The 20,538-nt window shown below is 51.4% G+C and overlaps 1 protein-coding gene across 2 annotated transcripts in view; it reads right to left on the bottom strand.

The window, feature by feature from the left end:
* JAKMIP1 (janus kinase and microtubule interacting protein 1) overlaps window positions 1–20,538 on the bottom strand; it is a 76,073-nt gene that overhangs the window by 34,397 nt on the left and 21,138 nt on the right. For both annotated transcript variants that reach the window (XM_063107587.1, XM_063107588.1), the window contains 6 exons: window positions 19,251–19,397; window positions 18,291–18,431; window positions 16,533–16,592; window positions 4,617–4,745; window positions 2,427–2,555; window positions 565–648 (listed from right to left, as the gene is read on the bottom strand). In XM_063107587.1, the coding sequence (XP_062963657.1) occupies window positions 565–648; window positions 2,427–2,555; window positions 4,617–4,745; window positions 16,533–16,592; window positions 18,291–18,431; window positions 19,251–19,397 (690 nt within the window). The remainder of the gene's footprint in view (window positions 1–564; window positions 649–2,426; window positions 2,556–4,616; window positions 4,746–16,532; window positions 16,593–18,290; window positions 18,432–19,250; window positions 19,398–20,538) is intronic.

Raw genomic sequence — 20,538 nt, 5'->3', positions numbered from 1 at the left:
AGTCTAGGACCAGGCTTTGCCTTTCTACTGTGTCCTACTAACAAGCAGTCCTTGCCTGATCAAATTCAGAGAATGGGGACATGGAGGTGACTCTAATCTGAGAAACACAAGGGCCTGGAGCTTTCTATGACACCATCACAGCATGGAACCCTGTTGCTATGAGACCTAAGTGTGGTCTCTGTGAAAATTGAGAGTTAGTCATGGGCATCAGATAATTTTCACAATTAAATCTTGATGGGCAATGGCAGCTCTTCTTCAGGGCCAAGTCAAAAAAGGTTTTAGTCATCACTTTGCCTTTGGAATTATCTCCTATTGTTGTGCATTTGGCGAACAAAGAAAAAGCCAAGTTAGAATTTCATAACATTTTTTTTTTAATTCAGCAAACAGGTGCACTGGGGAACATATTCTCGCTGGGGTTCTGCTAGTGTTTTTTCCTCCAGTGTCTCTGGAGCTCTCAGTGTGGCTCTGTAGACCATCCCCCTCAGCACACAGGCGAGCCCCAAGGACAGCACCATGGGGACAAAAACGTGAAGACTCCCAGAGCACATGATCGTCCCGGCTCACCTGTCCCTTCTCAACCAACAGCTTCTCCAAATCTTCTATTTTGGCCTGACACCTCAGCAGATCAGCTTGTAACTGTTCCCGAGTCTGAAACAAAAGAGACCAGGAAGTTAGCGGGTGACAGAGAAGTAGAGAGGACCATGCCACAAGCCACACAACGCCTGGGTCGCTTAGAGGCAAACATGAGAATGGGCTCATTTTGAGGAGCACATATTCAAACCTGGCCTGCCAACGGCATTGAGGCACCCACACCAGCTATCAGGTATAAAATTGTTGAGAACTGAAAGGACCTGAGAAGTTACCAGTTCTAAGTCCTCGATTTTACAGACAAGGAAACTGAAGCCTGCAGAAGGGACCAGTTTCTTCAGGGGGCTGAGTGAGCCAGAAGCCAGACACATTAGGGTCCCAACCCCTGCTTGCTGCCCAAGTTCAGCATCTGCTCATTCAGCAATCACCAAACTAGCGAGTGCTTTCATACCTGCTTAGCCCCTGCTTGGGCTCTGTATCACCTACAACAAGGACCGAAGCCCACATACCTCAAGGAGTAGGTGGGTAATATAAATAAGGGGAAGCCAGCTGGAGGGGAGAGAAGGTAATAGGGAATGGTGGGGACTGTGGCAAATTGGAGGCACATGTCCCCCCTCAGGGAGACACTACTACCCAGCTGCAGACAAATGCTGCCACATGGAAGGGGAAGCCCGGTGTTGCCAGATATTGTGATCTTTTAGGAGAAGTCAGGAATCTGGGTTTCTCTGTGAAATCTCTTGACTTTTAAATCTTGGCAGGTAGATGAAATTAAAAAACAGAACAAAAATGATTCAGTTCAAACAAAGCCTAGCAGTTTATCTCCTCTGGCCTACAGGACAGATGCAACATTTTATTGGGACAGGAGAAGCTTCCCACCCGGCCCCTCCGTGGCCTCCTTCCCCATCACTCCTGGCTCCCACCCCACACCCTCCCCCCACAGGGCTGCTGACTACCCCTGAGCTGACCCCACTTTGCAGTGGACTCTCCTGTCTGCATCTGCCATGAAAATCCACCCCTTTGTGGAATTCCCAAACACGGTTCTGAGAAAGATCACAGACTCTGAGTCAGAGAAACCTGGCTTTGACTCCCAGCTCTGTTAGGTACTGCCTGGGCATCTCCGGGCAAGGTATTCAGTTTTTCGGAGCCTAGTTTCCCCAGTCAGAAGATTGGGCTAATTCCTCCTATCTCAAGGGGCCATTGTGGGATTGAAAGGGGCGATGGACGCAGATAAAGCACTGGTGCCAGAGGGTGCTCTCTGGTAGTCCCCCACGCTCCCAGAAGGAAGGGCAGGAAGACTCTAGTCTATGCGATTCCCAAAGTTGGGAGAAGGGCCAGTGGGTGGGAGTTCCCAGAAGGTGGAACTCAGCCCCACATGAGGAATAGCATGGCCTGGACTGAGGTGACCAGTGGGTACCAGAGTGCCTTGTGGGCTGGGAACACCCTGAGGGTCCCTACAAGAGTCCCATGGGGATGTTCTGGGGGGGCGGTCCTCAGCCTTGGAGGGAGATGAGCTTAAAGCCTACAAGGTCAGCCAAGTCTGCAATTTCATCATTTAGTCTCAAGTTCTGAAAGTGTTCTCTCTTGCCAATGGATGACACAGGTGACATGTCAGATGGGTAGCATCATTTCTTCTGCCACCTTAGTGCCCCAGATCTCCTGCCATCACACTGAGGACACAGAGGTAGTTCTGGAACACTGCCACAATGGAGACTTTGTTCCTCATCACCTCTCAGAATCCCCTCCAAGTGTCAAAGGCAGGGGGACATGACAGAATCACATCACTGGAATGGCAGGCACAACCTGGCCTTCTGCACTCGCCCCCAGCCTGCTGCACTTACCCGGGCCTCCCGCTCAGCGTCCAGCGTCCCCCCCACCTGCTCCTGAAGCAGGGCGTAGGCTCGCTGCAGGGCCTGGTACTCCCTGGTCAGCTGGCAGAACCTCAGGTCAGCTTCCTCCCTGGTTGTGGTCTTAACATAATGGAAAAGAAAAAGAAATCAAGCACATGACCTGTGGCTCCATGTGCCAGCGCTGACTTAGAATCAAACATCGGTATTTCACAACTGCTGCCACCGAGCACTGAACAAGCTGGCCAGTGCCAGAAAGTAATTAGGACAGGGGAGTGAAGGGCTGCTGGGAGAAGACATCCTCTCTGCTGTTAGCGCTTTTCCCAGGACCTCCCTGACCTAGGGAATGGCTTGAGTCCTGTGGGAGCAGGTGGGAGAACAAAGGGCAGGGGTACTACCGAGCCAGCCCCAGCTCCATAAGCGAATGTTTAGACTGTAGAGGGACCCTCCAGCCCAGCACGTCTCATTCAGGGAACTTATCCTAAGGACACAGCCACATAATCATGCGCAGGTGCAAACACCGGAAGAGCGTTCAAGCATTGTTCCCAGCTGTGAAGAACTGGACACAACCAAACACCGTCATCAGGGACCCCTTAAATGCACGGTGTGCATCCACGTGAAAAAGCTCCACAGGTCATGAGAGAGGGTGAGGGAGAATCACACACCGACTTTACATAATGTTGGCTGGAAAAAAGCAAACCGAAAAGCACATGTCTGTCTGATCCTGTCTGAGTTCAATGTAACGGTATAAAAATGAGACCCGGTGTTGGGGCAAAGGATCATGGCTGAGAACATGCCCTAAAAGCCAAGTAGCCCAGCACAGACCACCTGTGCAGGACATGCCAGGGGTCAGTGCTGTGTTCTCCAAAATGGGCAACGTCCCTTCAGCTGGCATTCGAGGCTTAGGCTGGTGGGCTGACAGCAGGGATGGTGTGTCTTTCTCCCAGCATGAGGAGGGATTCCAAGGGGACCACCCAGAGAAGTAACAGGCATCCCCTGGATTTCAGCACAAGATGGCAGAGCAAAGAGGAGGGCCTCCCTGGGGGCAGAAGTGCCAATGTCCCAGCATATGCCAAGTTTTCCTGTGGCCGAACAGACCCCCGGGAGGAAGCTGGCTTGCAAGTCATTCTAGAAGAGACTCCACAGAGAAGGCCCCCAGGAGCAGAAAAAGGACCCCAGCCCAGAGTTGGTGGGAGGCAGACAATCCAGAGTCCTAGGACTTGGGGGTACCAGGAGGGGCCAGGCCCATAGCCCCACCAGGAAGCTGCGGGGAGTGGTCCTAGACAGAGGGAGGTCCCAGCCAGAAGGCGTCACCCAAGGTCCAGCTGCTCCCAGCATGTCCCCCCACGCCCTCCCCACCCAGGCCCCTCGCTAGGCTCAGAGAAAAGCTGCGGGCGTTGCAGGGAGGAGAGACAGAAGGCAAGGCAGGGAGCCAGCAGCCGAGCCTGACACAGGCCCTGGGGGAAAGAAAGGGAAAGGTCTGTGTGAACGATGTCTGGAGTTGAGGACAGTAGTCAAGGGTGACTATTCCTGCCACGGGAAGGCCCATGACCCCCAGGGTCTGCTGAGATTTGTCTCAGCTTTCCTGAGAGAATTCAACCAGGAGTGGGTGAGAGAGAAAGACGACGCTCTGGCTCCCTGTGAGTCTAGCTCGTTCAGTGACACTATTATGTACCTCGGTGGGTCAGGAGAGGGCCAGCTGGTGACCTTGGGCTCAGACTTCAGGTGCTGTTCCCTTTCTTCTTTCTACTTTTCAGGATAGTTTGCATTTTCTCCTACAATACTTCATCTTTGCAATCAAAACAGCAGTGATGCTGTTTCCAGTGGGTGGTGTATGAGTGTGTGCACATGTGCACGGGACACAGCATCACCCAGAAACTTTCATTGTGAAGCATAAGGAACACCAAGGAGACACACATCAATGGCTCGACCTTGGTGGCCACAGATCTTTTGGTAAAATCGGTGCTGGGGAAAGGAGGGGCCCCACGTGCTACTCCCCTACCCCCAGCGCCATTCACAGAGCCCACGACAGTGGGGACCACCCTCCCTTGACACCATTAGCTTGGACAACATGTTGACGGGACAGGCCAGTTGGGGTTTGAAACCACAGGTGAGGGAGCAACGCCTGTGGATCTCAAAGCAGAACGTGCCACCACGAGGCGCCAGTCCTGGTGGTTTGCTTACATCGTCCAAGTCTTCTTCGGGTGTGGCCGGGGTCCTGTCCGTCCTGTCTGTGTTGTAGGATGTTTCCGACAATGTTTCTGAGTCTACAGACTCCTCGTCAAATCCAAAAAATGTCTCCACAACATGCTTCTGTAAAATGCAATTTTTGTGACATAAGGAACAGACAGGATTACCAGAGTCCCTGACCCCATCATCGTCATCCCAGTGCAGAGAGGGCTACAATTCGTATCTGTGCCACCAGGGCATCCTAAGATGTGGTTGGCGGGCTTGGTAACTGACTGCACAGGACAGGAGTGGCAGATGTGGTGGATGAACACAGCCTTTACAGCCAGAGCCAGCCAGCCCGGCCCTGGCTCCAGGCTCGAGGGCGACTGACCTACACAAGTCAAGTGGCTCCTCTGAGCACCTCCCTCTCTAGCAGATGGGCCTGCGAACACAAGGGAAGGTCATGCATGCACTGTGCCCAGTGAGGCGCCAGCATTCAGTGACACTCGGTGACATGAGCAGCATGCCTGCTGCACTAAGGAGAATGGGCAGGACCAAGTGAGATGTCCAGCTCCAAGGAGAAGACTTGGGATGAATATGGATGCAGGAAACAGGTAAAGACTCAGAGGCGTAGAGAATCCATATGCTGACCCCGGGGCTCTGACCGCAGAACAAGCATGTGGCCCAAGTCTTTACCAGACCTGCACTGAGAGGCAATTTTCACTTAACTTTTATAGAAAACTTGCAACATTTACAAAACTGGAAGGAATAGTGTGATGGGCCCTCATGCACCTGTCACTTAGAATCAGAGGCAACTTTACTGCCCTGTGTGATGGTTTCTGGGTTACCCTGCCCAGCACTCCTCCTACTCCAAATGCCACGGAATATAGAGCTTCATTCATTTATTCATTCACTCATTCACTCATTCAGCAAACACTGGCTGAGCACCTTCCATGGGTCAGACACTGGGTCAGGCCTGGGGGAGACACAACACGATCAAAGCCAGGCCAGGTCTCTGCCACAAGAAGCTTCTGTCCCCTGGAACCATAACTAAATTCCAGAGCCAAGCTCCGGGCTCCTGCTGGCACATCCAGAACATGGCTCCTCCCAAAGCTCCCATCCCTCCCCAGTCCACGGGGTGGGGACAGGGCACACCCCAGTACTGAGGCCCTTCCACCCTGCGTGTTTAAGCCAATATGTGTCTGCAATCTCCTGTCTGCAAACATGAGAAAAATGTGGCTGGCACGACCACTAACAATGTGATTAGGAAATAATTCAAACACAGGGAAGAGGGTGGGCAGGCCTTCTCTTCCACCCTACATGGTCCATGTTTCTAAAGAGGCTCTGCGGGGCACACAGCACCAGAGTGGCAGGCACCTGCCTTCCTGGGCACTGCCTTTGCCTTGCATTCCATCCCCACTGTTAACATGCACAGGGACGTGTATCTCCCTCCTGAACTCCAGACTCAGCTGAGTCCCCATGGGTTCTGTGGGGGTCCTCGTGGACAGCCAATGTCCCCCCAGACCTGCTTCCCCCACACTCTAACCTGTGTTCAGCAGCAGCTGCAGCACATCCTCCCAGCTGCTCAGGCCCATGCTAGGCATCAGTTCTGACTCTTCCCGCTCTCTCACGCTCGTGCCCCATCTGGGAGAAGTCCTGTCAGCTCCACTTTCACCCCAGGATGCGACCCTCTCACGCCCCACCAGCCAGCACCTCCATCTTGATCCAAGCCACCATCAACTCTTGCCAAAATTATTAAAACCACCTCCCACTGGCTTCCCTCATCCTGCCCTTGTCCCTCAACCTGGTGGCCAGAACAAATATTTTAAAACAAAGTTGTGTCACGTTAGTCCTGTGCTCAAAACCCCCAATGACTCCCCTCACACCCATGTAAAAGCCAAAATCCGTACAATGCCCTGCATGATCTGCCTCCCACCCGGCTCTGGCTAGCTCCCTTCTGCTCCAGCCAGGCTGCTGAGCATGCCCTTGCAAAGACAGGGCCTTCGCACTGCCGAGATGCATTTCCCCAGAATCCACACGGCTCTCTCCCTCCCTTCCCTTGGGTCTTTGCACAAATGCCACCATATCAAAAAAGGCTCCCCTAACCACAATGCCCAAGTCCCCACTACCCTACCCTGCCCAGCCTCTCTATCCTCCTTCCTTCCTTTTTCTCCATAGCACATCACCACCTGACATCAGGTATAGTTTGCCTACATGTTTATTGCTTGTCTTTCTCTCCAGAACAGAAGTTTCCCGAAGGCAGGGGTTTTGGCCCTTCTGATCCCCATTGCAGCCCAGGGCCCAGCACACAAGAAGTACTGGTTGTGAAATGAGTATTCACAAACACGTCTCTGTCAATGCACTCAAGGCCACAAACAGCTTCAGGTCTGCACGTGACGCCTTCCCATTCATTCACGCAGCACATCAGTAGGACCACCACCTGGTTATGCACCCCGGGTGTGTCTAACAGGTAGGAATGTGAGGACCTGTTAGGCTCCACTGACTTCAAATGGCATTTCTCTCCTCATAGTTGCTGGAGACAACCACATACTCCAATCTCCCCTCCAGGTGAGAAACCCCACCTGACTTCAGGTGTCAAAAACTCTACCAAGGCTCTCTGGAGAGCAGAGGTAGTGACACCCGACCGACGGTAATGAAGGTACCTTCCAGGAGTGAATCTCTTCTGCACGCACACAGTCCATCCCCCTGAGCTCCAGGCTCCTCCTTTTTCTGGGCAGCTGCTCAGCTGACCTTATTTCTTGTAAACAACATTAACTGCAAGGCCTGTGGGGACAGGTCTATGTTTGCCATCCTGCCCTGCACACTGATGGGGCCCTAGGAGGCACCCTCGAGTCATACACATACCAAACCATCAGGACACACCACTGGTCTATGACCATCCACTGTCAGCCTCGTGCACTGTCCCAGGGGCTAACGACTCAGGGTTCAATTATCTAGAATGATCAGCATTTTGAGGCCTTGCAGCACTGCTAGTTAAGTACAGTACTCAGATACCAAGCCCTAATACAAGGTATTAACTACCAACGCTGCGGACGCGAGTTTTAAATAGAGCTGCCTTTGTCAACAGCCTAACTCCAGACCCAAGTGGAGCCCCCTAAAGTAAAATATGGCCCCAAAGAACAGGACTCCAAAGACCCCTGCTGTACTGAGGGAAACAAGAGCTGCTCTCAGGGCAGAAATCAAACACAAAAGGGCAGTCAAATCCTAATCCTGTAACAATGGGGATAAATCCATAACTATACACAGTACGGACAATTTCCACCGCAGCAATGAATTGACTGGAATCCAACCTCCCAGCCCCCAGGTGTTTCTAATGTAGATTGTTTTTTTAAAGATTAGTTTTTTATGTGATTATATTGTATGGGAAGCTTAAACGTACTGCATATATTTATGCATTTGTTAATAAAAAATTGCATAAATAGAAAAAATATTTTAATAACATTTTTTTAGTAAAAAATAACATAAACAGAAAAGATATGTTAATTTTCAGTGGCCGTCTTCTTTGAAGACAGTGTGACTTGTTTTATGCTGCATTTTCCAAATATACAGGAAATAATTCAACACCTGTTTACAGGGCATGAGAGAAGAACCACCTAGAAAACATTGTTTCCACTCCTGCTTGGCACAGAGTGGGCTTTAAAGAAATGTCAAGCGTGAGAGAACTGTCAAGTTTTCTGTGTCTCCATTTTTCTGAACTTCCCTGGGCATTTCCTAAGAAAAGCTACTGGTTCAGGAGCGCGGATTTCCATCATCTGCTCATTCCAAGCATGTCTACCAGATAAAAAGGCCTCCTTCCTCGGGACTTCCATTTCCTTACAACAAGCATTTCCTTCCTGACTCCTTTTTACAAACTAATCCAGATTTTAAAACACAGTTTGGCACAAAGGACTGAACCTAAGCATTTCTCCTCCATGTACACTTTGAATATACAGAAGTGCTTGTTCTGAGCAGGTCAAATACTCCAGACAGAAAAAGAGGGGCTGCCCCCAAAGGAAAGAGCCCCTCAGTCGGGCCCAGCCTCTCTCAGCGTCCTCTCTCCTCATCTTCATGTCGCTTCCAACAGAATTGCCTGCGCCATGCAGGAGCATCCGGTCACAGCCGGGGACTGTCACGGAACTCCAAAAAGCTCCCACCAGCCCCTGCCGCTTACCTTCGTGCTTATAGGTCATCTCCTGGCAGCCCGAGAAATAGAGGCACACCAGGGTGCAGAGACAGAGGAAGAAGGAAAAGTACAGCACAAAGAGCACGTACTCCATCGTGGCAGATAGTGGCAGGTGGCGGCTCCACAGCTGGCACGACACAGGCACGACGCTAGGCCGCGTGCACCCGCTTAGCCCACAGCCACATCCTGGCATCGATTTTCAGGCCTCTCTCCTGTCCTAGGAAAACACACCAGTTCTCTCCCAATGCGTCCTCCTTCCCTCTGCCAGGCCAGGCTGCTGTCTCCGAGGCTCCCTGCAATTCACCTGCTGCCAGGCCTGAGAAGGGAACGTGCGGGGTGCACCTTTAGTGAAAATGCTGCCAGCTCCCGGTGCTGGTGACAACGGCCTGGGCTGACGGCAGCCGACTGCCAGGGGCTGGGCTAGGATGGCTTCATCACGGAGGACAGCTTCCGAGCCAGTTTATTCTCTGGAGACTTTCCTCCTTGACTCCAACCTCCCTGAGCTGAGAGCCTGTTGTCAACGCCACCACACAGGGCCCAGGTCCCTCGACAATCGCAACGATCCCCAGGAATGGCACTAGCAACGGTAACGTGGCGAGAACCTTCTCCAGTACCAGAGTCAAAAATGAGGAAGCACCTCCTTCCCTCAGTGTTTGGGACATTTTTCTCCTGATCCCCGACCAACCCCACGTGCACCCAGACTTGCTAAATTCGGCTTCTCTGCAATCATTTCATCATCTTTTGTTTTACCACCTGCACAGACTGAAATGAATCATCATCCAGCAGAGAAGCTGTAACTTCTGAACTAGATCAAAGGCTTCAGGGGCCCTGTGCTTCCGTGTGACTACGAGTCTTTCATTTCTTGGAGAAGCTTCACTAGGCATCACCTCAAAAGCAAAAACCCTCACATGGGAAAAAGTGGACAGATTTTACCATAAAAAAAAGTAAAACTGCTGTCCTTTGAGAGATACCGAAGCAACATTAAAAGACAATGGACAATTCATAAAAGAAGAAATATATACAGCCAAATTCATACATATATTTCAACTTCAACAATGCAGGATACTCCATTGCTTCTAAAGTATCCATCCCATGAGGTGTGTGACTGTGTCATGCTATTCAGTTCATTGCTGACTAACCTTTTAAGTCATGCTTCCAAATGAGATGCCACTATCCAGGGCAGGGAATGGGTCAGAGATGGACCTGTGACCGAGCTGAGCCAAGGAGCACCAGCCCTGGGACTTTTGCTGAAACTGGTGAGAAGGAGAGACACCCTCTGATCACAGAGGTTGCCAGGGAGGTATAATATAACGCAAGCTGGAGGCTGCTAGAGCCATTTGTGTCCCCACATGGGAAGATGCTGCTCAAGGAAGAATCCAGCCCAAAGGCAAGCAAGGTTGAGGGACAGGGAGAGGCAGGTTCCTGGAAATAGGATGTGAGCATCTGGATCCAGCCATGCCTGAAGCCAGCAACACCTAGATGTCTCAGTTACATAACCCCTTTCTTAAATGACTTTGAGTTTTTGACACTAAGAACAGAAAAATTCTTTGCTAACGGGGGGAGGGGAAATCATCTTAGAAATCAAGCCATCTGGGGCTGACCGCGTGGCGCACTCAGGAGAGTGTGGCGCTGGGAGCACAGCGGCGCTCCCGCCGCGCAGGTTCGGATCCTATATAGGGCTGGCCGGTGCGCTCACTGGCTGAGCACGGTGTGGGCGACGCCGTGCCAAGGGTTGCGATCCCCTTGCCGGTAACGAAAAAAGACAAAAAACAAAACAAAACAAACAAAAAAAAAAGAAATCAAGCCATCTGCAAACTCATGAGTTCTGAGACAAGCCCAAAGGCAAGCACTACCTGGTACAACAGCTGCCTGGGTCTCAGGGATTCTGGGCTCTGCAGAAACCATGAGATGTGTCCAGCTGAGCTGGCTCCTGGACCTACTTAGACTCCTACCTCTGCCAGAAGGCTCCGTGCTTGCCACCTGACATTCTGCCGTGCCTGAGGCAGACAATCCACAGACAATGGCTAGGGGGCTGGGGGCCAGGAAGGGCTGAAAGCCACACTTCCTTAGCCTTCATATTGAGCCACTACAGGCACGGGGAACCTGCAGGCCCTGCGCCTGCTCAGATGAGGCAGGATGTCTGATGACAACATGTGCTTTTCACAGCACTTGACCCAAGGAGCCAGACTGGAGACCCAGGCACCAGCCACAAGCGCTGGGCTCTAGCCCTGCTCCCAGGGCTGCTGGGCAGACCATGTGGCCCCAATCCCAGCTCTCCCATAGCTCCCACGGCTCTCTCATTCAACCTCCAGATCTTCTGAGCTCTTCCTGGTACTGAGCCCCAGAGGAAGAAGACACAAAACAGACAGTGACAAGATGCTGTACCACATGCCAGGACAGAAGCAGCACAATGGCCAGGGAGGCCCAGAGAAGGGGCGACCCACCCAGCTGGGAGTGCTGAAGTGCTGAGGAGATGGTGATGGCTACGCCAAATGCTGAAGGAGCCGGAGGCAGCCAGCAGAGGTGCAGAGACGAGGCCACGCGGCAAGGCAGGAAACTGGAGCCAACGTGTGCAGGAGGCAAGCAGGGCCAGCCCCCAAAAGGCCTTAAGGGCCAGGCCAAGGAGCCCCAGGCAATGGGAGCCCATGGAGTGTTTAGGAAGAAGGTGGCAGGTCAGACTTGTGCCTTGCAAAGATCACTCTCACAGCTTTGGAGGGGAGGGAAGGTGCTGGAAGCAGGGAGAGACACCAGAGGGCTGCTGCAATAATCCCAGGAAGATGGATGAGGGCCTGAGCCAGGCAGTGGAGATCCCTGGGAAGGCTGCAACCAGAGCCCTTGCCTCCAGCCCCTCACTACGCATGTGGAGTCCCTCCAGGTACCAGGCAGGAGGGCAGAGCCTGCAGACCCAGCTTCTCCCACAGGCCTCTCCCAGGACTGAGGCTCACTGCCATGCTCGCCCGGCACTGGGGTTTCCTGCCCTGTTTGAATAAATGACCCAGACCCACCACAGCTTCCTATCTATTCCCGTCTCAGATGTGGTCTGCCTGTCTCCTCCATGGCCTTTGCTACTCCTGACAGGTGCCCCAGGCAGCCTCTGTGGCCACCTCAGGCTCCCCAGCTCAGCTCCCACCTGTGCCAGCTCCAGCCTCTCTTGTTGCCTAGCAACCTGCAGTGCTTCCCCACAAACAGGAATGGTACAGACTGCATGTGTGGTTCTGCTTGCTGAGCTGCCTGGGTGTTTTCCAGGACACAGCCCCTGTGTCTTCATAATCATCCCAGTGTCCTATCTCCAGGACCCAAACCTTCCCCTAGGTCCTTTACCCAAGGCCTATTTGTAGAGCAGGGGACACCAGCATTGATGTATCAGCCCAAGGAAGGGCCTATTATTCTGAAGGTGCTTTGATATTTTCCAGGCCACCTCCCCAAACTTTCCTTAAAGGATGATTACCACAAAGGGCACTGAGATCTCAACTATTACCTGAAACTATCTCCAAAATATGTGACATGAATTAGAAGGTTGGAGGGGAGGTCTGGACCTAGGAACTGGAAGGCATTTAAGAGACCTTTCAAAGCAAAGCCATTGATCTGAGATGAAGGGAGAATAAGAAACCATAATTTATTGATCACCTGATATGTGTCAGGTATAGAACCAGAAGCTTAATTTCATCTCATGGATGGAATATTCATTTTAAGAATCAGGAAACCAAGGTTTCAAGAGTTCAAATAATTTGCCCGATGCCACACAGCTAGCAGCTGGGTCTAACTCCCACACAGCTTGAGGCTACTCAGCTTCATCTGAGAGTCCCAGTCCCACTTTTAATCAAGGCACGTGAGCAAACTGTATTAATTTTTAGCCATTGTTCACATGCTCAGAACTCCACTGAGATGAAACTTCTGTATCTGCTAAACAGCAAGTTTCAAGGGCCTGCAACATAATGTACTGCCCCATGTCAGGTGCTCTGTTTAGAGTTAGGCCCTGACACCAGACCTCCTGAGAAGCAAGCCCCCCAGCGCAACCCCTGGGAAAGGGCCAGGGAACTGCTCAGGGCCTTCTCCCGCAACCCCTTGCTGGGGGCTAATGTGAGCAACGCTGAACTAGCAGCCTCCCCGGGCAGAGACGGTCAACGCTGGTCTTGTCCCCAGAGGGAATCCCACAAGGGGACTCCTGGGCAGGCCCAGTGAGATGGGGCCGCACAACCCTCAGGGACGGGAAGGCCCCCCTGGAAGACAAGGGCTGGCACCCACCGTTCTGCACTAACTCCATCTTCCGCAAGCCCAGGTGTGGGTGTGGAAATGGAAGTCTTTCAGGTGGCAACCAGAGAGTCCAGAGAGGTTTGCCAGGGTCCCCTTCTAAAAGAGAGTCAGGAGCTAGAGAGCAGGGAGAGAACTGTCAGTCTTCAGGAAAATTCTGGAACCTTCAGTGCATTCACCACAATACTGTGAAGCAAAACCCTAGGTAAAGTACTTGGATGAGTAAGGGACAGAGAGCGATGGAGGCTTTTAAGGGGAAAAATGAAACTGCTGACTGCTGGCGGCCTGTGGGAGAGGAGAAAGGGAAGCTGCCCGGGCCGAAAAGGTGGCCCTGGGGGATTAGAAAACCTGCTCAGGGCCCTGCTGGATCCAAATATCGACTCCACCTGGCCCTGCACAATGCCTGGGTTAAGTGGGAGCACTGAGGGAACACTGGTCTACACGGAATCTTGAGAAAAAGAGAAGATGCTGGTGGGCCCAGGAACCAGTATGTGGGAAAGATCCTGAACCAGCTCAGGAAAATTTCCACGCAGATTCCCAAATCCAGCTTTCTAGTGGCAACGAACTACTTTCATTAACGTGACCGCACTTCCCCATTCTTCCAGGGCAGCCCAGCGTCATGCCAATGCATTTTTCCAGTAAAGGCAATTCACTGTTCCAGTCAACATCTGTTTAGGGATACCTACCCTGTGCCAGGCAGCGAACAAGTCGTGGTGGGCAGGACAGGCAGGGCCCCCACCCCTGCCTGCTGTACATGCAAGCGTAGCAAGTCATGATTCAATTCCAGCCCTTTGCCAATTTTTCTTCCCATAAACACATTCAGAAATCAGGGAAAAGGGAAAAAGGCCCCCCTCCTTTTTTTTTTTTTTTTTTCCCAGGCATTCTGATATAGGTTTGAAAAATAAAGTCATGGCTCAACAATGAGTTTCTCAAAAACCCAACCTGGAAACTTTATGGGGTGTATAGTGCCACAGCACATCTAGTTAATGGGACAAACTGCATACCCTTTAGGTTTTTGCTTTTTAAACACGTCCCACGGTGAAATGGCACTCGCACACACTACCGCAGCTGTGCAAAATGATGCGACCCTTCCATGAAGCAGTGGGCTGTGCTGTTCTCTGGTCCAAGCCTCTCATCCACATTTCAATTTCTGGGTCTCTATCCATCAGAACAATCCAGACTATGGACACAGCTTTCTGGACAAAAGGAGTTTGCTGTGGCAACATTTATAGAAGCAGAAATTCCAACAATAGGGGAAACGGTAACTAAGTAAGTGTACAGTCACTTAATGAGATGTCCAACAATCAGGGGCTAAATAGAACTGGCCAGGAAAGAGCTGTCTGCCTAAGCGGAAACATATTTATTGCAGCATTATTCATAAGGGTGAGGAGCGGGAGGAAAACATGCCCAGCAGTTGCACAATAGTAAATACGTTATGGCCCATCTACTCAACAGATTATGCAGCCAGAAAAATTTACATTTATGATGACAGCATATAACATGGATAAATGCTTATAGTATAATGTTAAGTAAAAATACAGAATGCAAAGTGGATTCTACGGCTAATTCTGGGGGGTGCATTAAAATTCTGCACTGGAGAGATAGTCCAGGTGATGTATCACATTTTTCCCCAGGTATTCTCTAATATGGTTATATTACTTCTATAATAAAAACATATATTTACATATAAACAAGTTCTTCCCAAACCACTTCCTATTTCTGAGTTTCTAATGTCAGTGCACAGAGATCTACACCATGTTCAATTTGGCTTGGTGGTAAAATCTTGGGCCTTGGAGTCCCAGACTCGAGTTTGAACCTCAGCCTTGTCAATATACTTTTTCTCTTTCAGTTATTCCTATATTTCATATCTATATGTTTCTTGTAACTGCAAAATGAAAAAAAAAAATAATGCCAACCTCACAGGGTGGCTGTGAGGATTAAATGAGATCGTGTAAATAACCATTCATCCCAGTATCCAGGACACAGCAAATCATCCATGAGCCCTGACTTCTGCCAGTGGCATTAACCCAAACGCTGCACGGGAGCCACCAGGAGGCAGCCTGTGAGCATTGATCCATTTACATATTTTATCTGCTCCACAGTGTTATAGACATTTGCACCAACCTTTAAAATCCTTAGGTTTTACAGGAAGTAAGGTGTTGTGGATTGAATTGTGTCCCCCGCAAAAAGATATGTTGAAGTTCTAGCCCTGGCACCTCAGAATGTGACCTTATTTGGAAATTGGGTCATTGCAAATGTAATTACTTAAATTAACATGAGGTCATACTGGAGCAGTGTGAACTCCTCATCCAGTATGACTGGTGCCCTTGTAAGAAGAAGCCATGTGAAGACACAGGGACACCCAGGTAGAATGCCATGTGACCACGAAGGCAGAAACTAGAGTTATGCAGCTGCAAGCCAAGGAACACTAAAGTGCTGGGAAACCACCAGAAGCTAGGAAGAGGCAAGAGAGGATTCCTCACCAGGTGTGAGACGGGGAGCACGGCCCTACTGACCCCTTGATTTCAGGCTCTGGCTTCTAGAACTGTAAGACAATACATTTCTGTTGCTCTAGGCCACCCATTTTGTGGTACTTTGCTAAGGCAGCCCCAGGAAACTAATACATAAGGACTGACACTTCTCTTGAAAGACTGGAATATCTGACACGACATGGCCCACCTCCTTCTAGCAACCAGGATTCAGGACCCAGCTTGCCACAGTCCCCACCACTCCTTACAGTCACCCTGACACCAAAGCCATATGTCCTCAGCCATTCACTATCACATTTGCACAGCTGTTTTCCTTACAGAAGAGAAATATTTCTCTATCACCACATCTCTGTCAAAAGATAAATCAGATGGGTCACCTGATTCAATAAAAAGGAGAGGACGCCAATGTCTTAGTGGAAGGGAAAAACAGGTTCACAGGTTTAAACACAAGCTATGTCCTTTTTGTACCTACTCCAACATTGTCTTCCACACTCCCGCTTGGTCCCTCTGGGCATTTGAGTTTTACAAGCCCAGCTCCCCACTTTCCCTACCAGGACACTTGGACACTATCACTATGGAATGCACAGAACTATATTTTCCAAAAAGAACACAGTTCTGCATTAATCCAAAACAACACACAGCTGCTGACTTTTGTCAGAACAAGATATTAGATGGTATACACCAAGCCTGAGTGTCATTTAAATCCTTCAAAGAGTCTCAGTACTTATGTTTTTAATTTTGGGTGAATATACCCTGAGGCCTAAATACAGAATTCACAGTAAGTTTTCCATGAATAAATTACAATAACTGGGTCATATTACATGGCCACAAGGTACACAGCTTTGAGAGATGGTGATAACAGGTTTTCATTGTCAAACACACAGGGATTGAATGCATCTCTCCTTAGGGCCCTCTGTGAAGGGCTCACACCTCCCTCTCCCGGGCCGACCTGCCCTGCAGATCTGCAACCCAGCAGCGAGCAGGGCAACTGCACCAACGCAGGCTCACCTTGGGTGGCTTCAGGCTTTTCCCTCGATGCCTTTTGGAGCGCAGCAGTCGTTCTCTCTCCTATAAGGAAACACACAGTTAGCATTTCCAGCCAGCCTCATGTCACACCAACCAACACCACTGGCTCTCAACGGGAGCGACTTACACACTGCTGTGCTCACCAGTCTACACCAGGCATGTGCAGGTTCTAAGCACCCAGGAGACGGTGGTTTCCCGAACTGAGAGAACAGAGCTGCACAGTTTACCCAGGTTCTTAACCGGACTCGGACCTTCCCAGAAAAAATGCCAAGATTTGTCAGTGCCATAAAACTCACATCTGTCTTCTTTGGGGCTGGAAGCTGCACAAAGCACTGAGCAGCGTGAACTGCCCGTTTGCCCTGCCGGCCTTGGCAATCTCTGCCTGGGACACAGCCAAGCACGAGAATACCTGCAGCTGTGAACTAGGCAGAGCTGGGGCCGACCCGTGCAGGGCCTCCAGCCAACCAAGCGGTGCACTAATTCTCTGATTATCAGTTTGTTCCTTTGCTTTATGGGGCTAGAACCCGCCCTGCACTGTTGCCCTAAGAAAGAAAGAAGACTGTGGGCACCTGGTGGCTATTGTAGGTAGAAACAGCACCTGTGGAGGAGCAGCAGGAGCACAGCAATTGCCCCAGACAAACCAGTGAGTTCTCTCGTCCCTAATCATCTCTTCCTTTTCCCTTCAGCACAGGCAAATCTGGTGCCTAGCCACAGCCTGACGGCCCGCCCTTCCTGATCTTGACCCACACTGTCATCTTTATTTCCTCTAGTCTTGATGTGCTTTATTATTCCTCTTTTGACTCTATCCCCATTTTATTGAATGAGTTTTTCATCCTTAGCTGCATGGAGTCTTTTGTGTAAAGAAGCAAAGATGGACAGACGAATAGATGCATGGATAGGTGGGTAAGTGTAGAAAGATAGATGGATGGAAGAACGGAAGGATGGATGGTGGAAGGGAGGGAAGGAGGGAGAATTTAAAGAGATAGAGGGAGAGATAGGCAGGCAAAGTGAACACAACAATTATGATCAGAGCCTTTTCTAGAATTTTGATCACTGGCTTTTCTACTTTTCGAAGACTTATGAACGGAACCATCACATACCCTCTTGGGGAAGCAAAACACACCCTAAACTAAAGCTCACTAAAGGTGACTTCAGTCCAACTAACACTCATGATGCTGTTCCCTGACTTGTGTCTAAGCTCACAGAGAGCTGCAGAATTCTCTGGGTATAACACCCCACCTACTCCAGGCATGCTTACCCCTCTTTCACATATACACACCCCATTTAAATGTCCAGGAAACACACACACAGCCTTAGCAAGCCTTTCAAATTCTGGCCTGATTACGAGGTTCAGGTTTGCAGGCCCAAGGTCACAGTCTGTAACTGCTAAGCTAAAAAAAAAAAATTCAAAGACTTCTCAGGAACAGACCATGCCCACTCTGTAAAGGTCAGAAGACTCATTCTTAAAAATGATGCCACTTCTTAACCACAGCAAACTGGGGAGAAGGTCTGAGAAAAACAGTAGCCATGGAAACCGCTCCGCAGTACCAGTGATCTCATTTAAAAGAAGCCGAGGCTGCTTCCTGGCAGAATAAGGAAGGAATGTGCACGTCAGGGTGGGCTTGGGGAGACCCTGAAGTTAGCTCTGCCTGACCCCAGCCCTGAGGCCCCTTCCTAACCCCCCATGTCACAGGGTGCCACCCATGCTGGGGCCACCACACCAGCCAAGCGTGGACGTACCAGTGAGAGGTCGTCAATGACGTGCTGCTGCTCCAGCACTTGCAGCCTCAAAAACTCGATCTCCTGCTCGTCCCTCGTCAGGCTGAGGTCGTTCAAGGACGTGTGCCGCTTCAGAGATGCCTGGGCTGACAGTTTTTCTTTCTGCGGCCAAAGGGACAGAGAGTGCTCAGGGTTGCCCATCTGACAACGTTGTTAGGGACAGCCCTGGAGCGTGGGCTCAGGGGTCCAGGGATGGAACGATGGTTGGGAGGATGGAAGGAATCCTCCCCAGGCTGGAGGAGTGGACAACTGCAGAGCAAAACCAAGCCCGAGGTGGGGCTGGCTCACTGCTGAGAGAAAGCACTGGGCAGGGCCTGGGGTTGCAACAGGGACATCTGAAACAAGGCTGGACAGCAGGGAGGGGCGGGTGGGCAGGAAAGGACCCCACACAGCAGCAGTTACACACACTCACGCCGGACCTGCTGTGGCCCAGGGAGAGGGACACTGGCTGTCTCAGTGCCTGGGCCTTCTCAGCTATAAAATGGGGTGACTGACACTAATTTTAACAATGAACCTGAGAGTATTCTATAAACCATCAACTAGCCTCACTAGCAACCTCTCTATCTCCTTCTCCTCCCGAGGATCCATGGTGAGCCTGGGTTTCTACGAGGCCATCGTGTGCTGTTATTTCCTCCTGTTGCTAACCATGCGATGCTGGCATTTTCACTCCCATTGTATGGATGAAGACACTGAGGCTCGGTGAGAATGAGAGCTGTGCCTAAGGACACGGCCATCTCGCTCCCTCCAGCACAGACACCCAGAGCACCGCAAACTCGAGGAAGGGGCAAGAAGGGCGAGATGGCCGTGGACTGCCACTGCCCATGAGGCTTCGCAGGGGAGGTGGGCGAGGTGGGCCCCAGAAAGCGCAGACCCTGGGGCTCAGGGCAAGCAGCCGGGGCCCGCCGTCGGCCCGATGCTTACCATTTCCACGTTCTCCCTGGTGAGGTTCTTGATTTTCTCTTCCATCCTCTGGATGCTCTGCAGCAAGTCCTCGTTCTTCTTGCTCATCCGCTTGTTCTTCTCCACGAGCGGCTTCAGCTGGACCTCGGTCTCACGCGAGCGCTTCAGCTACGGTTGCAAATACGCACAGGTCAGGGGACTCGCGCTGCCCGCGGATGCAGAGGTCACACGGCGGGGCCGGAGCTCCCCGTGAGGACCACACTTCCTGGATGGCACAGACACCAGAAGAGCACATGCAAGTAAGTAAGGTGGGGGGGAGGCTCGGCCCGGAGCGGGAGGCCACCCATCTGACAGTGGCAAGCGGCCTGTGCTGTGCCCACTACTCCACACTCCTTTCCCTCTAGGCATGATCCCCAAGGGTCATGGGTCACACCCAGAAAGGTCAACGCAGCAACCCAGCTCCTCCTGGCTACCGTTCCCCCCAACTGCAGACCTAGCTGGCAGCTGAGCACTCTTCAGACAACAGCTACGCCCTGGGTAGATCAACGTCATCACCCAGGGGAGAGGCCCCAAGTCTTCTGAGCAGACAAGCTCTGCACCTGGCAAGGTGTCCTGCCAGGCTCCCGTTGGATCAGCACCTGGGAGCCCCTCTGTGCCCAGCCCTGTGCTAGGGGCTGGGTCAACGGGCTGACCAGACAGGGATGCCGTCCAGGCAGACAGGAAGGGGGCAAGGACGAGCAACAGAGGCAGCCACACAGGAGGTGAGCACACGGGGGCATTACAGGGGGAACCCAAACCCTAGGATCCAGCAGGACCACCACACAGGGGGCGATGGGGAGGGGCGGGTGTGGGCCAGGCCTCATTTGGAGAAGCAGGCTAGAGAGCTTGGTCATCTAGTCTCCATCCCCAGCCCCTTCGGGCTTTGAAGCAGGAGCACACGTGGTCAGGTTTGCCTTCTGGAACGATACATTGTTCTGATTGTTGGCGGAGGCCAGACCAGCAGGAGAGAGACTGTGAGAAACCACAGCGGAGAGGGGACAGGAGGAGGAATGGGGGGCCTGCACAATTAGAGGCACCTACTCCTTTCCTCCTGAGCACAGTGGCCTTGGGGACACATTCACTTTCTAGCTGCATGACCATAGCAAGCTCTTAGCCTGTTTCCTCATCTATAAAATGGGAATAATGGTAGCCCCTGCCTCACAGACTTGTGGTGAGAACTAAGTGCACAGTGGGAGTGTTTGCAGGGCTGTTTTAATGGGTGTAAATTAGGAACAACTGAAAAATCCATCAGTATTACCACCACAAGAAC

This window comes from Cynocephalus volans, chromosome 9, assembly GCF_027409185.1.
Source record: "Cynocephalus volans isolate mCynVol1 chromosome 9, mCynVol1.pri, whole genome shotgun sequence".
In the NCBI taxonomy this organism is placed as follows: Eukaryota; Metazoa; Chordata; class Mammalia; order Dermoptera; family Cynocephalidae; genus Cynocephalus; species Cynocephalus volans.
Note: the sequence above shows the minus strand (reverse complement) of the source record. Positions and strands in the feature narration are given on the sequence as shown.